The sequence below is a fragment of the Chenopodium quinoa genome, unplaced genomic scaffold (assembly GCF_001683475.1).
Source record: "Chenopodium quinoa cultivar QQ74 unplaced genomic scaffold, ASM168347v1, whole genome shotgun sequence".
Classification (NCBI taxonomy): domain Eukaryota; kingdom Viridiplantae; phylum Streptophyta; class Magnoliopsida; order Caryophyllales; family Amaranthaceae; genus Chenopodium; species Chenopodium quinoa.
Genome location: NW_018742890.1, coordinates 161549 through 178913, shown reverse-complemented (window position 1 = coordinate 178913; position 17365 = coordinate 161549). Strand labels below are relative to the sequence as shown.

Here is a 17365-nt window from a genome sequence, read left to right as displayed (position 1 = left end):
GGAGTATAGAGAAGCAGAAAAAGCTATAGCCGTACTGGACAAGTTCTCATTGCTAATTTTCTCTACAGGATATCTCGCCGTTGAGACTCATACTCTGGATCATACCTTCTTGGAGGAATTCCTCTTGTACTCCTGGGAGGTAACTGATATCTGTCTAATGCAACGTCACTAGAAAAATTATTAGTTTCAGGAACATTATCAGTTTCAGAGTTTTCAGAGGTTACCTCTACTGGTGAGTTATCAGGTGAATGCTCATCAGATAGAACAGGAGTAAGAGATGGATGCTCATTAGACGGAATTGAAGTAGAAGGAGGAGAAGAGACTGATGTTTCAGGAGCAACATCGGCGGTATTACCTACTTGTGTTGTAGGATCTAGAGTCATCACTTCTGGATATGTCAACCAGCTAAGGTCATCACTCAGACTCTCCTCCTGAGGACTAGGCTGGGTATAGTAGTAAGACTGTTCAAAGAACTCACAATCCAAAGTAGTATAGACTTTATTTTGGATAGGATCATAACACCGATACCCCTTTTGATTTTCCCCATACCCAATAAAAACACATTTAACAGCCCTAGGTTCCAGTTTGGTGCGAACTCTTTTCGGAAGATGAACATAGACAACACATCCAAAAACTCTAGGAGGTAATGAGTGTGAGGAGGGAATTGAAACATGTGAACCAAGAGTGTCAAGAGGAGTGGCATAGTTGAGGGGTTTTGTGGGAAGTCTGTTAGTGAGGTAGGTAGCAGTAGCAATAGCTTCAAGCCAGAAATAGACAGGGACATGAGATTCTATCATAATAGCTCGGGTGATTTCAAGAAGGGTTCTGTTTTTCCGTTCTGCCATACCATTCTGTTGAGGTGTGTCAGGACAAGTGGTCTGGTGAATAAGGCCATGATCAAGAATGAACTGTTCCATGTCTAAGGTAATATACTCCCCCCCATTATCAGATCGCAAAATTTTGGGTTGAGCACTGAACTGAGTACAAATCATGTAGTAGAATTTAACAAAGACATCAAACACTTCAGATTTTTGTTTCAAAAAATACACCCAACCCATACGAGTAAATCATCCACAAATAGAACAAAATATGAATAATCATGAAATGAAAATTCCGGAGCTGGTCCCCATACATCAGAATGAATCAAGGAAAATGGTTGATTACATACTATTAGTCAAACTAGGATAATATGAATGTTTATGGCTTTTAGCTAACACACATGCTTCACAATCTAAGTCTACCACAATGTTTTTCAAAGAGGGAAATAATTGTTTGAGATAACCTAAGGAAGGGTGTCCTAACCGGCGGTGCCACATCCTAAGTTGATGTTCCGGTGATCCATGGGCAAGCAAAGCGGTACCATTTTGAGTCGTTCCATCCACATAATACAGTCCTCCTCGTTCAGTACCATGACCAATGATCCGTCTCGTCTGAGCATCCTACACAATACACTCAGAAGATGTCATAAGAACAGTACAATTAAGTTCCCTAGTTAACCGACTAATAGACAAAAGTTTATGAGTAAGACTAGGAATTAAAAGACAGTTCTGTAAACGAATATCAAAAGTAACATCCACAGTTCCGGCCTGGGTGATAGGTATACACTCGCCATTTGCAGTTTGGATTTTGGTACGGTGGGAATCGGTAGGAGATACAATATCGGAAGGCTCATATGTCATTGTATCGGTGGCACCACAATCAAAAATCCAAGTGTTGGATAATTGTTTGCATACAAGGCCCAAGGGTCTGATTTCATTTCGGGTAGGTGTTTTGGGTTTTTGGGCTGCGTTAATTTGGTTCGTGGGTTTCTGGGTGAAGTCACTTTGGGCCGTGTGGTTTTTGTGGTTTTTGGGCTGAGTTGGATCATGGTCACATGGCAAGGTGGATAAAGGTTGGGCCACGTGATTCTTGGGTTGGCAAGGGTTATAAGATTGCTGTTCAGTGAAGGCAAATGAAGGGTTAGGGATTCTAGGACCTTCTGTCCCTTCCAAATAAAAGGAGGAAAGAGAGAGATTATTTCAGGGACCTACCAAATGTTGTAGCAAATAGCATATACATTAATGAACCCACCAAACTAAAACATACTGTCCACCAAAGCCTTGGTATGTCTTAGGTCTGTGACAGTTAAGGGAAGATAATATACACATGTGTCAGTACTACAGCTTTAAAAGGGTTGCATCATTGCTAGTAAATATTTCAGGGACTCACGAAAGCCATTTCCTTGACACTCATGATTCCAGGGCAAAAGCAGATTCCCAATTCAAGTATTCTTTTTCAGTCTTATAAAAACACATAATTCATTCATATTTTTATTTTTATTTTCATTTTAATTTAAATAAAAATTAATGTTTAAAAAGTATCGTGTAGATCAACACCAACGCAACATAACACAGATGTAATATTCCTCACTTTACTATGTCTATCAAAACATTATGAGATAGTATAAACTTAAAAGGTGTTTCATCTGAAAAATTGTTGGATTTCCTATTTTCTTGCCAAGATAATCATGTCATGATCACATATAGAGTAATTATAATATCGAGTTTTTCAAATCAAATTAGTTTGGGTTACAAGCTGTAATACTTAGCTTGACTTTAATTTATACGTTGTACATATTTGTTTACACATACATGCATTGGTAATGGCAATTTCAAATTTCTCCAAATTAATGATGTACATTTCAATGATTTCATCGTAAAATTTTTAAGAATATTGCATATATATTATAATAAAATACATGTAGCATTATAATTTAATCAGTTAAACTTAGTTAAAAGAAGTTTATATTATGGATATTTTTTTTTCTTTTGAACGGACAGGAGTGGAAAGATTGTATTATGGAGTTTTAAACTACTTAAAAATTTTCTTTAAAAAAAAAAAAAAAAAACTACTTCAAATTTTTTTTTTTTTTTGCTGAAAGTCTACAGTTATTCATTGTATTATTAATTTATTATAATTAGATTAGATGCTCTTGGATTGGTTAGGTAAAAAAACGAGACAAATTATACTCCTATATATATATATATGCATGAAGTGATGCCTATTTAACTCATCTCCTCCCTGAAAAAAAAAAAAAACTCATCTTATATAAGTTATATTAGATCTTACTTTCAAATTTTTGATTCTCAACAAATATGCCTAATCTACACCTTTTAATCAAAAATATTATTGCAACTTTGTTGCAATCATTTGGCAACTTAATAGTTGGCCTGTTCCAATTATGTTCAAGCCTAATAGTTGGTTTTTTCCAATTATGTGTAAGCCTTATAGTTGGCTTGAAAAATGTTTTAATTTGGCTCTAACACTTTCTTTCAACAAATAGTTTAAAATTAAGGTATTACTCCTTAATTTTAGCAACAACAATATTTGTTGCACCTTGTGGTACCATACTTGGCATTTTAGTGGGTAAAGCAAAAACCGAAAATCCATTAGCAATTTGTAGTTTATCATTTTCCGAAAAGCAAAAACAAGAAAATTTGCTAACTCTACTAACACAACAATGACTAAACATAGTAACCCAAACCAAAGCTATTTTTAAGATAATATTGAATAACCAAACTTGAAAAACCCCAAATCTCTTTCAACAGCAACATCAATTACCCCAACTCCTTCCAACAAACTCATATACTCAGCCAGGCAAAAACTCCCTACTAACGACCCTAGTACAGCATAAAAACCCGCCGTCGATGATTTATCCGAGATTTGAAACACCTGAATACATGCCACCAACAATACAACCACCCTAGCAAACCCTATTAAAAGATTAATATTTATATAATTTATTTTTGAATAAAAGGTTAGATTTATTTTTACTTTACGTATAACAATAAGTAATGTAACACACATTATGATTGGTTGCACAAAATGCTAAGCTCCCTGCAATGATGTAGTAGTAATGTTTAACCTGATCATCTTCTTGTTTCTTACAATAATGCAATCTTCGAAAGCTATAAAAGCAAAGAAATGACGATACGACGCCATTAAAAAGAAGGACATAAAGCCATATAATGGTGTGACGATGGAGCTTGTCATGAACTAGATGCATCATAGTTTTAGCTTCTTTTTATCTTCTACTTTTCATTTTAATCAAAGGTTTTTTTTATTTGTTTCTCAAAGAACGAAGAACTTTGTTGTTTCTAGTCTATAATCTTTGCTATAAATTAGGCACAAAACTTTCTATTCTTTCGTTGACACAGAATTAGTCATGAATCTTATAATATCAAATACAAGGTTTTTTTTTTTAGTTAAACCGCAAGTATTCGAGAAGTTTGTTATAGTACTTTTTAAGGGATAGTATGTATTCAAATAGTCTACTATTCAAAAAAAAAAAAGTCTATATTTTTTGCTATAAATCAGGCACAAAATTTTCTATTTGTATTATTTGAATATGAAAATTCTGTTCAACGAAAAAAAAACCCGTTTATTATTTAGAGTAACCTTGAAAGGTAATGCAATTAGTCGTTGGCTTACTAATTCTGTGTCAATGAAAATATTTCATCTTTATAATCTACTTTTGTTTTCAATTTTTGGATATGGTTAATTAAATTACTATTGTCATGTAATGATTCTATATTTTTAACAAATTAGACGACGAACATGACTACATGAGTATATATATATCTTGATTTTCTTAATAGAAATCGCTGGAATTCCCTTGACATTTATTTTACTATATCATTTTGTTCATCAACTGCCTCCTTTCTCTTTGCACTAGATATTACTTATTTGGATTTAGATCAACACGTTTTTGGATTTTGCTTCACTATCCTCTACGGGGATTACAAAGACGACGATGTCGTAGGAGATACAAGTCCAACCCTCGTGAAAACATGCCCCTCCGTGACTAGGGGAGGAACCAAGGGGGACTGGGATGGGCCTTGGCCTCCCCTTGGTTTTGGTTATTTATAAAATTTTGGCATGAGATTATGTTAATTGTATTATAAATGAGTTGATTTTGTGTAAAAATTGAATTCTCTAACTCTCAAGTTCGAATCTTCTCCCAATGACTTTTTTTTAATCTCATTCTTTTTTTATATTAAATATACTCCATTCTATTTTCATGCGCGAGATATTACTATGTAGTTTGGCCCCCCTAATAAAAATTTTCTAGTTCCCCTAGGGACACCGACCCTCAACCTTACTCCTAACCCTAAACTACCACACCCCGCCCTGACCACCTACCCCTTTGTGAGGGCAAGGTTTCAATTATGGTGGAGGATAAGGGGTAGGGTTTTCGCCTTTTCGGGTTGGTGGTCGTGGGTTGGGGTGGGGGGCTTTTAAGCTAGTAGGTTAGGGTAGCTAGGGTAATATAAGGGTGGTCGGAGAAAGAGTTAGAGGCTAGTGGGGCTAGGTGGGGTGGGTCGGGTTAGTAAAGGGGCTCTAGGCTGGTGGCGAGTGGGCCGGGTTAGTGAAGGGGCTCTAGGCTAGGCTGGTGCTGGGATAGTGGTGATAAGGTAAGGGCTGTTTGGGGGTTATTTTTAAAAAAAAAAAATTAAAATCAATTTCTTTTAGTAAGAAAATTGTAAGAAAAAAATCTACCAGTTACAAAGTGACATGTGTCACATTTAACTTATGTTAGGATTCATGATATATTGTGAAGGATATTATTTCCTTTATTATAGGATTTGATTGAGTAGATATGGTGTATATCTTGAGGTAGATCATATGTTTTGATATTATTTTGGTATCTTATTTTTTACTATATAAACTCAATCAATGGAATTTCAAGTAGTTAGTAAAATTCATTTAAATAAAATACAAAGTTTATTATACTATTTAAACTTACTTGTAGCCTAGGGGTCGCCCAACATTTTTTTTTTTAAAATCTCTCTTCTTTTTTTTTGCTTAATGTCCTTATTTATTTTATTTATTTCTTTTTTTATATGTAAATATGTCTTGATTAATTTTCTTAAAAATATTTAAGACTTTGATAAAAGTGTTCCAGTAATACGGTGCCCTATCATTATTAAAATTCTAGCTCCGTCACTGTTGGTGTGGGATACTGAGTTTTTTTTGTTTAGTGTTGTAACTCTTTTAAATGGTGATCTCCCCGTGAATGATAATTAATTAGATCATTTCCTAAGTATATATATATATATATGAAAAGGTAAAGTGTTACGTGAAGATAGAACAAGCTCAACAAAATACAAGTAATAATGATCAATTTAGTCAACTTGCATCTAGGTCTATATACGTAGTATAACACTTCCATTTGCCTCCTTGTTGATTCGCGTGCACCACCATAGCTTCTACACATGCTCTATTGTCCATTTACACCATTAAAATTGAAATTCCTATTTGCCTAATCATGCTTAATCCCTGCTAGTAGACAAGTCTGATCATTTTTTTAATAGATACGTTGCCCTTCTCCATATTGCCCCTCTAAGCTAAATTTGTAAAATGTATGATTATTCTTGATGTTGGTTTCTACATGTTGTGCCACCAAACATAAATACTTTTGACAAGAATTATTCATAGAATCTTTCATTTTGTCAATAATTAATCGGTTAAATTTTTTTTCCAAAAAACTACTTGTAGAGTAGAACCACCCATTTGTAAAATCCGGCAAAAATCTCCGATGGGGTGTGACTCATTTTTATTTATTACTCCTACAATAGGTGTAACCCTCATGGCCTCATATATATAACTACTCACCCCTTTCTTATCTTCCCTTCACAAAAACCCACTAATTTTTTCTTTCTTAAAAAAAAAAAAATATTGTCCGAAATAATTCTATTTTGGAGGCGTCTGTTAAAAATAATCCCATCTTTGAATTATTTTTAAATAATCTCATCTTTGGGTTATTTTTAAATAATCCGACCTTTATACCTAATCCGTTTAAATTGGCCGCAACCGATAATGTAACTTGTTATAACAAGTTACCAAACACGTGGCGGCATGTGATTGCTAAAAAAAAAAATTACAATAAATAATAATATCAAATAAATAAAATAAATCAAAAAACTAAGAAAAAAAAATTCGAAAAATCCCAACCACCTCCCAGTGGGCACTGCCAACCTGGCCCCATCCCCTTTCCAGCGGTCGTTGACCAGCGATCACCTCCCTCCTTCGTCGCCGGCGACCCTATACCCTGGGTGGGAAGGTCGATGAGGGTCGATTCAGGTTTGGGAAGGGGGCAGTTTCCGATGGAGGGAAAGGGGGAAATGGGTGGTGTCGGGGTAGTGGGAGGGGAAACCGGGCATGGGTAAAAAGGATGGGTCGGGTTTCGTGGTTAGGGGAAAGGATGGGGAGTGGGGTTCGCCGAGGGATGGAGATGGTCGCCGGCGTCGGCCGCTGGCAGGGGCTGATAGTGGTTGTGGGGAAGGAGGGTGGCTGACTAGCTGGGCTTTTTTTTTTATTTATTTATAATTTGTTTATTTAATGTAATTATAGTTAAATGCTTAATTTTTTAATTTTAGACAGATCACACGTGTAAATTAAACATAATATTAAAAAAAATTACCTCTTCAATCGGTTACTGGTCATTCGGGTGCATGCATTTTGAGCGAATTAAGTATAAAGGTTAGATTATTTAAAAATAATCAAAAGGTGAAATTATTTTGGGCGGATGCCCAAAGATGGGATTATTCCGAGAAATTTTTTTCCAAAAAGAAATTGGGTTTTTAGATGTGATTTTGTGAAGAGAAGATGAGAAGGAGTACTTTGGTTAGAACCTATTTTAAGAGTTAAACATAAAAATTGAGCCCAATTTGCTGGAGATTATATTCTTGTCGAAATTCACAAATGGGTAGTACTGCTGTTAAAGGTTTTAAAAATATAAGGGAAGTTTTATATTTAAAAATAAAATAAAATTAAGCGGTCAGTTATTGACAAAATGATATTCAGTGATAGTTTACGACAAAATTTCTTCTGAAGTATAGTAGAAAGTTTATCTCACTATTCTCTCTTTTTTATTTAACTTTTTGTATATAATTATTGATTAATTTTACTATTAACGAAAGGGAAAAAAAAAAACCCGCGTTTATTATGGGCATAAAATTGAAATTTGTGAATTGTGATATCCAATCCATAAGTTCAATTAATGACATTCCCTAAATATATATATTTGTTTTCTATTTTTAACCTTTTAACTAAATCATCCTCTCAATTTTTAGCTCTTCCATTTATCAGGCATGCTTAAGCTTAACCCACAATAATTACAAAATTACTAATTAAAAATTTCCTTATTAGCCAAAAATAGAATTGCTGCTAATCAAAGATTTAATGGTGTGTAAATTCCAATCAAACTTCTCTCTTTTCCCCCATTTCCCCACATCACCTTTTGCATTGTCAAACCAACTATCCCAAATAATAACTTTAAAAGAAAAATAATTAAATTAAATAATAAACAAATTGAAACCCACTATTTAATTTCTTCATATTCACACACTCTCACCCTTTTTCTTGGTTTGCTTGATTGGTTTTTCTACATACAGGTATTTTCTGTGGTACCCTCTTTCTAAAGTTTGTAGCTTTATTTTCTGGGTAATGCTGATTGATCTTGCTTTCTTGTAATTTTCATGTATTTGGATTGTATTATGCATCATAATCTCTCTTGATCTTTGCTTGTAATTTATGATTTTGGATTTATTTTCTTCTGTCATTTTCAATTTTCATTCTGCATTGATTTCTATCAGATTTTAGTTTTTTTTTTTTTTTTTTTTTTTTTTTTTTTGAAATTTGATTCTATTTCAAATCGGTTATTTTCAATTTGCTTCTAATCTGATCTTGTCTTTGAAAATTTGGGTTTTATTGTTATTACAAGCAACATTTTTTGTACGGTTTTTCAGGTTGGATTTGGTTCTTATCAGTAATTGGAAATGTTTCTACGGGTGCCACCACCTACAGGTTGATTTGGTTAATGAATTTAGGGTTTATTTTGACTTCTTTCATTGTTATTGTTGTTAGTTTCGATCAGATTAAAGAGTGTTGAAGTTGTTGGGTTTGTGAAAATTTGAGCTGTGAAATGGGTTACCTTGATTCAGTGTTGCAATCCTCCAATCAAATTCATGCCGAGGAACAACCCGTCACAGGCGGCGGCCTCAGGTGATTTTCTTTTTGCTCTTTTCAGTGTCTCACTTTATAATTTTAGAGATTTAGCTTTATGTGTGTGTTTTATGATATTGTTTTATGCTCTTGAGATTGTCAATATCCTATAATTATCCTAGCTTGCCACTTTTTAATCTCTAGAAATTCATTAGGTACTGATGGCTTGAGGATTAGGACTTTTGTTTGTGTGTGCAATTGTTATGTGGATTGTGGGCGTGATGATGCATGGTTTGGGGCAATTAGTATGAGTTTATTTTTATTTTTTTTAATGTCATTGGTACTCTTGTGAATTAGCCAATTGTCCACATTTTTTTTCCTCAAGTTATAAGTAAAAATCCTATGTTGCCAGCCTGAAAGAGCTTAATAAATCATGTATCTAACATTGAGAATTGTGACTTTCCATACGCATTCAAGGAGGAAGAATATATAGAATTAGAATGCATTTGGTTTCTTACATGACATTAAACTCTGTTGAGTTGTGAAGATGTGTCAATGATTTTTTATTTCCGTTCAAAGTTTATACTTGTATACCTTTTCTATCTGAAAAGATTTTGAAGAACAAGAAAACATTAAGTGGAGGATGAGATCTCCTCACTGCATGCCGATGAGGAAACCACTTTATCTCTAAACAAAAGTCTCTGACCTCATTTCTGCAATATTCAGCTTTGTTAGGAGATGGTTCACTTTGCTCCAAAATGTCATAGATATGAGGCTTGCCTGAGTATATCTCAACCCTCTTCTGCCTGTTGCATTGCAATAAAATTTCTAACATGAGCAATCAGATTCTGGTCTCCTTTTAAACCATATATCTGAACTCACCAGTTCCGCTATCAAGAATGGCCACACTCTTGTCTTGTTCCTTTCTCTTAGGAGGATTAATATAAGGTTCTTGAATATAGTACCATGGAAATAAATAATAGGAGTTTGATTATGCAACTGATGCTTGTCCAAACCATTGATCCGCCTAAGATTAAGTATGCACTTTCAGAATAAAACCCTTCAATCTCTATAAAAGTAATAGGACTAAGCTTATTCTTGATGATAGCATCCTCAGTTATTGACTTAAAGCCTTTTCCCCATGTCAATGTGGGGACACACTTAAGCGGTTCAACACTTAAACCTATTCCTGGTAACTTCCATTTTGGTTATCATTGATCATTGCCCCTTAGAGTGCCCTTAATAGTTGGCTTCTAAATTCCATGTCTAATTTTATGGGACGTTTGCGTAATTTTGTTGATACTCACAAAATCAAGAGTCACGCCTTTCAAAGCTTGGAGTGCTTGATGCCTTTTTTGAAAATTACTATCAGACCCTTGTTAATTATTGATCTTATTTGAGCCTTAATTATGTGGTAATGGGATAATAAATATGCAAATCATGGTGATATTGTGGCCTTAAAATATTGCTTTAGTTGAACAATGTGTCTCACCTTGTATATTTCTTCATACTCTCATCATGATAATGCTTTTTATTCTCGTGACCTCGTGTACCTTGGAGAGCATGCTTCCTCATATTCATGCCCGTGTGTGAGGTCGTGTACTGACGTCTCTCTTATCCATTGGAAGCACTTAGGGGTCGTTTTGGTTGATTCTTTTGGAGTGAAGTTAGAGTCTATTCCATCCATTTCATTGTTTGGTTAGGCGTTTTAGGTATGAAATCTCATACCAAGAAGGTTCTAACTCTACCCCATCCCGGCATCCCCCTAGAATCCCATACAGGCCTTCACAATCAATTACTTTAATTTAAAGTAAAAACCATTCGAACAAATGAATCAAACAAGTTTAGACTAGTATGGGCCCTATGAGGTTTAGAATCCATACCTCCCTAGTATAAGACTCCGTATCATTCCATTCTAGCTTGACGAACCAAACAACCCCTTAATTCTAGTTGATGGTGAAGGTCTCTATTCTCTATCAGTCTGTCATCCTCAACACTGTGGATGACTTCTAATCTATTTTCTATAAAGAGTAAATCTTACTTTCTGGCTATCATTTTCTGGATGGTATGGAGAATTATCACTTCAGTGAGAAACAAATTTCCACCTTATTGCATCTTACCATTACAGTTGGTGTAACAAGCACCTGCATGTCGCTTTGAAATGCAACCAGATTTCCTTAGAAAGAACCCTAACATGAGAAATTTCCCCTTAGAACTACATCTGAACCTAGCTAAGTTCTCACTGGACATTTTTGTTGTCTCAAATTGACTCTGTTGTGAGTATGCTGTGTATTATCAACTGGTGTTGTTTAGATGATAGTCTGACAGCTTAATGTAGTTCTTTATGATGCCAAATCCTCTTGTTGCAGCCTTTTGAAGTACAAAAGATAAGTCTTCCTTCCATCTCAATCCACTGTTGGTAAAAGATTCCATGAATGGGCAAATATGCCAGGGATATATGAGAAGAAAAGGGGGATTAGAGATTAGGGTGTGGGGATGTTTGCATGTTGTGTCTGTTGTCCTTGATGAAGTTACTTTGAACTTTGAAGAATAGTATTTTGAGGAAGGCCTTCACTTTAATAAATAAGTCTTGTATATGATCAAGCAAAGGGTCTTCATTGATATTTTTATTTGCAGTTGCTATTGTAGAAACTTCTCATATAGTGGCCATCAATTTCCTGCCAAAGCATAGACTAGGAAATTAGGAATAAGGGTCTTAGTGTGATCTTATGGATATTTAACCTTGGGGCTCAAAAACTCTGATATAGGACTTTGGGAGGGCAGATTACGTGGATAAAGCATTCTTTTTTTTATTTGGGAGGGGGGGGGGGTTCAGATGGTTGGTCTGGTCCCACGGGTCCACCTTAGCTTTTTTTTTTTTCTTTTGAGAAATGGACATAGCTCTAGGTAATTAGAAATAATGTAAATACTTCCTCTATTCTTTTTTAGTTGACATGTTTTGACTTTTGATAGTATTCACAAACTTTACTTTGACTATCTTTGATGACCTTATAGCTATTATATAGTCATGTGGATCTAGTTTGAATCGTCTTATTGTATATATTATTTGTATCAACGTTTTATAATTTTACTGCAAAGGTGATTAACAAAATTTGTCAACTAAAAAAGAACAGAGGAAATAGTATATATATTGTAACAAAGGTGTACCCCACTGCCATGAACAGATTCGTTCACAAGTTTGATTATGTATGTCTTCCTTGATGGTCTAAAACATTGTTGAAACTTGAAATTACCTGTGCTAGCTTAAGTAGAATTTTTTATCACTAATGTGTGCCACTGTGTTTGCAACCTCAATACGCAATCAATCAAGGTTGTCAATTCGTTATATTGATGGGTGTTTAAGACGGTGAGTTTGACTTTCCCATTTTACTAATTGTGAAGTGATCTTCATGTAAACAGTCAAAACGGCAAGTTTAGCTATGGATATGCAAGCTCTGCTGGGAAAAGGTCATCAATGGAAGATTTTTATGAGACTAGAATTGATGGTGTTGATGGAGAGATAGTTGGCTTGTTTGGTGTTTTTGATGGTATGTTTCTTTCTCTTGACTTCCAATCCCTGCTTTCTGATAGTGATACTAGTTTTGTCATCTTTTGTCAACTCTGAATCATTGTTTCAAATATCATGAAATTTGTGTATTGTCATAGAGATGGATACTTTGTTTTGTTGGTGGGTCTGGAATTTTGTTGATATGCCGAACTTGACATTGCTTTTGTAAATTGTGCACAGTGATAAGTATGAATTTACCATTACTAGAATTAATTAGCTTTGTGTACCTTTTTTTTTTTTTTTAACAATGTCTTATTGATTGTCTATCCTTTTCCAAGCAATGATTGCATGTTACGGGGTCTTTGTAAAGTATAGATTTCGCTGTGATATTACTATACTCAACAACAAATTAATGCTTGAGAAGTTCTTCGCTTGGTCATTTTCTCAAACGTAATGATTGCAATTTGATGGCCAATTGTTTCACCTTTCACGGCTTTATTTCTTTGTATATCTTTCTTTTGGTACATCTGTGGCCTGTGGGTAACTGCTTCAAAGTTTCTAAACATAGCCTTCAGCAATAGATAGTTACGAGGCGCAAATGCATTATGAGTTTAGATCAGTTTCATAGCAGGTTTTATATAATGGATGTGAGACATGAATGGGAACAAGAGTGAATTTAGCTGTACATTTTGGTTTGAAAAATATGCTCATCATTGTATATGGTTCACCATGTTGTATTAATGAGCTAGGATTTGGAAGATCGTTTCTGTGCCCATTGACAGTGCTAAATTTGATATAATTGAGGCTAACTTAATTTTATTTTGTATTTTCAGTCGTCAATGTGTGTTAATGCTACTATGTTACAACTTTTTTCTTGCAGGACATGGTGGTGTTCGAGCTGCTGAATATGTGAAACACCATCTTTTTAGCAATCTGATTAAGCACCCAAAGTTCATTGCTGATACCAAATCAGCTATAGGTTTTGCTCCCAGAGCTCTGTAGCTTGTCTTGACAATGCTCTAATAAAGCTGAATTACTTGGTTATCATGGTGTTTTGTTTGTTTTAATTTCATTTATTATTGCAGCTGAAACTTACAGCCATACAGATTCAGAATTTCTAAAATCTGAGAACTCCCAGAACAGAGACGCTGGATCCACTGCTTCCACTGCTATCCTTGTCGGTGATCGTTTATTGGTTGCCAATGTTGGTGATTCCAGGGCTGTTATATGCCGCGGTGGTGAAGGCAAGTGCTTTATGAACATGTTACATAATTACATCCTGTCGCAGCCTTATTTGCTAGTCAGATTTCCAAATATACCTTTTACTGTATTTACTATTTATGGGCTGCATTCAACCGTATATATATAGCTTATAAAGCACCATCAAAACTTTGCTAAAGTGTTTTGAAAGGGGAGATTTTGGGTAACCAATTACAAATTCCTGAGATGTTCTAATCTAATTTTGATCCATCATTGTACCATATGTTTGCAGCAATTGCTGTTTCCCGAGATCATAAGCCAGATCAAAGTGATGAACGACAACGTATTGAGGATGCAGGAGGTTTTGTTATGTGGGCTGGTAGGGAATTTTGTTACTCAATCCTTTTGATCTCAGTTCCGTCAGTAATTAGTTTAGTTTTTTTCATGGCTGACACTTGATAACAGGAACTTGGAGGGTTGGAGGTGTTCTTGCTGTTTCTCGTGCTTTTGGTGACAAACTCTTGAAGCAATACGTGGTTGCTGACCCTGAGATTAAGGTCAGGTGAAGAAATTCATGGTTAGATGATTATTAACTGTCTCCATCATAGAATTCTTGATATAAGATTCTACAATATCACTTTTCATTTATTGAAATTTGGAAGTATCATTGCTATCACTCTTTTAATCTGTAAATAAGCATCATGTTGTCTCAACCCATCAAGTGCATTATGACATGATGTGATTTTACTAGAATTTTTTATTTATATTTCTCTATAGTCTACACTCTCTTTGTTACCAATGTACCCAAGGGCATTGTGAAATACCTAATTTGTTAACTATACTACGGAAAATTTGTTTTGGCATCCAAAATAGTTTGGAAAGTAGCTGCGTGAATTTCTACTATAGATGGCATAGAGCAGAGATAATTCTCTTCTCCATTGTCATCCGCATGTCCTTCAACCTCGGTGACTTTTTCATTATGAGCAAGATACGCATGTATCTTAATTATATTCACTTACCAATCCCTATTCACTAAAGGAATGCAAAATATTGTTTCGTGTTCACATTAGCCCCTGGGAGAAGTATATACATGCTATAAGTCTTGGGCAGAAGGAAATCAATATACATTAAAAAACTAGAATAATCTCCTAACAGATAAACTAGAACAATATATACATCCTCAATGCTCCCCTTCAACTTGGAGCGTGGAGCATGAAAGTCCTGAGTGCCCAACTTATGAGAGAAGAATTCAAATTGATGTCAACCTAGCACCTTTGTAAATATATCCTGCTATTCATTAGGAGAATGAACATGTGAAGTAGCTATAATTCCAGCCAGATAAAGTGACAATATGCTTGCAGAAATGTGCAGAGCTGATCGGATTTCATTATATGGACACATTATTTCATCATATGGACACATTATTATTTACATCACCAATATGGATTGCCATCTAAATAATCTGCTTTTCTATCTTTCCTGTTTCATATTTGTTTCCTGATCATGTTTAAATATCTATGTGGCTAAAATTATTTTGAAGAGGATCTTGCTTATCGCTTCTTGTATATATGCAAACATTTTTTTTCTAAATCTTTCTGTTTTGTCCCTTTTCTGTTTTTTTTTCCTCATAGCTGCATAGTGTAAGAACAGTACACAGATGCATTTTCAGTTGATGCTGGTATTTAACATCTACTTGTTGCCTATTGGCTCTATGTCTTGTACTATTACTCCATGCCCATGTAAGCGATACAAACTCATGACGCATATGCTGTGTGTACTCTCAAATGGTTTAGTTTTATAGACATATCCATACTTGGGATATTAGAACAGCTTCGCCTAGCCGTTTTGTGTGCATTTTTCTTTATTTCTTTAATTTTTTTACTATTATTGTGATAAAAACAAACTTAATATACCCAATTAAGTTACTAATTTATTTATTTTTATTTTATTTTTTATCTACCAGGAAGAGAAAGTTGACAGCTCTCTTGAGTTCCTTATTCTTGCAAGTGATGGATTGTGGGATGTTGTCACTAATGAGGTTTGCCCTCTAATGCTCCTTCTTGGTTACTGATTCCAATCAATTATTTGGACTTTCATTGCAATCAACTATCTGTCCTGCGTTATTCACTTCATATTGTCTTAAGCTATGTTCCAACTTTCATCAGAAAGCTAGTCCACCCGATTCTCAATTAAACTAAATTTTCTTCTACAAATTTTCAGGAGGCAGTTGATATGGTGAAACCCATCCAGGATTCTGAAGAAGCAGCAAAGAAGCTCATGAAAGAAGCTTATCAGCGTGGCAGTGCAGATAACATCACCTGTGTAGTAGTTCGGTTCCTAGACAACTGTTATCACAATGATGCCTCGAATCGAGTCTCTGGCAATCAGGCTGATTCCTCAAATAGGAACTCAGGTGATTCTTCAAATCAGCTTCCTGGCAAGCAGGGTGATTCCTCTAAGGGTGGCTCTCATTGAAATCTTTCGGTCTGCTCCTTAAGCATTTAACTAGCCTCATCGTCTGTAAAAATAGGTGCAGAAGATATTTTCAATCTGTTTATAGGTTAATTGAGAATCGGGTGGACTAGCATAAATTGCAATGGTCATAGGTGAAAAGTACGCATGTATTGATGTAATTGTAATTTAGAAGCTCTGGAGCTCTTGTTATGATCTAATTTAACTATATAGATATACTTAATTATGACTGACTTGTAACGGAGCTTAATGATACCAATATGTTAATTCCGAAGTTGAAATCTGCTTTTGATTATTTTTCTGTATGTGATAATGTTTCAGCATTATTTCTACTAGTAGCATAATTTTATCAACTATGATGAAGGAAAGGTTGCTCTTAAAGTTCCAATGAGTCCACTTTGTGTTGTGTCATTCTTACACCTGATAAGTCATGCATTTTCATACGTTTATATTCTTACAAGATATATCGTTCTCTTCTTAGTTTTTGGAATTAACCAACAATGAGTTAGGTCATGTCAAAGTCATATATGAACCAAAAGTACTAAATGAGCAGACTTAACACTTAATATGAGAAATAACTTGTTTTCACAACTTCAAAATAAATTAAAGTAACTTCAACCATCCCTACATTCCCTAATGCATAATGATATCAAACTACAAATTGAAGATGACCAAATTACTATATTATCCTACTACCATACTACAAGTCACAAGATATCAAATTACAATGTTTTCCTACTACAAGGTAAAGGTAAAGGAAAATGACAATTACAATTGACACAATTAATTGTCACATAATCAGTTTTCCTCATGGTTCCTCAAAAAAAAAAAAAAAAAAAGTTTTCCTCGTGAGATTAAAAAAATAAAAAAATAAAAAAGTGGGTAATAATGGTTGTTATCACTTGTGAACAAAAATAAGCAGAGTATTTTGTGTGTGAACACAACCAAAAAGTGGAAGAAAAAAAATAACTAATAAGAAAATGATGCAGTTAATATGCATCTTTTCAAAAAGAAAAATGATGCATTTAAAAAAAGTAACGGAGGAAGTATAACATAATGTTCATGAATATAACCATATAACTCTAATAATTTTTACAATTGAAAAAATTAAACTGAGTATAAAAAGAAAAACACATTGGGTTTTATACATTTATGGTTTTGCAATTACCCATCTTAGGTTAAAATAAAAAAGATAGCATC

At 34.5% G+C, this 17365-nt stretch overlaps 1 protein-coding gene across 3 annotated transcripts; it reads left to right on the top strand.

Annotated features, from left to right (window-relative positions):
• The first annotated feature begins 8328 nt into the window (after positions 1-8328).
• Positions 8329-16470, top strand: LOC110726891 (probable protein phosphatase 2C 59). Of its 3 annotated transcripts, XM_021906409.1 has the most exons (10): positions 8330-8435; positions 8790-8847; positions 8985-9045; positions 12406-12533; positions 13374-13472; positions 13579-13737; positions 13986-14072; positions 14159-14250; positions 15657-15731; positions 15914-16470. In XM_021906409.1, the coding sequence occupies exons 2-10, from the start codon at positions 8820-8822 to the stop codon at positions 16166-16168; spliced, it is 984 nt and encodes a 327-aa protein (XP_021762101.1). In that variant the 5' UTR covers positions 8330-8435; positions 8790-8819; the 3' UTR covers positions 16169-16470. The 3 variants fall into 3 exon arrangements, with proteins under 3 accessions (XP_021762103.1, XP_021762102.1, XP_021762101.1); XM_021906411.1 differs by lacking the exon at positions 8790-8847 and having other exon boundaries at positions 8329-8435; positions 8908-9045; XM_021906410.1 differs by having other exon boundaries at positions 8329-8435; positions 8790-9045.
• The last annotated feature ends 895 nt before the right edge of the window (positions 16471-17365 follow it).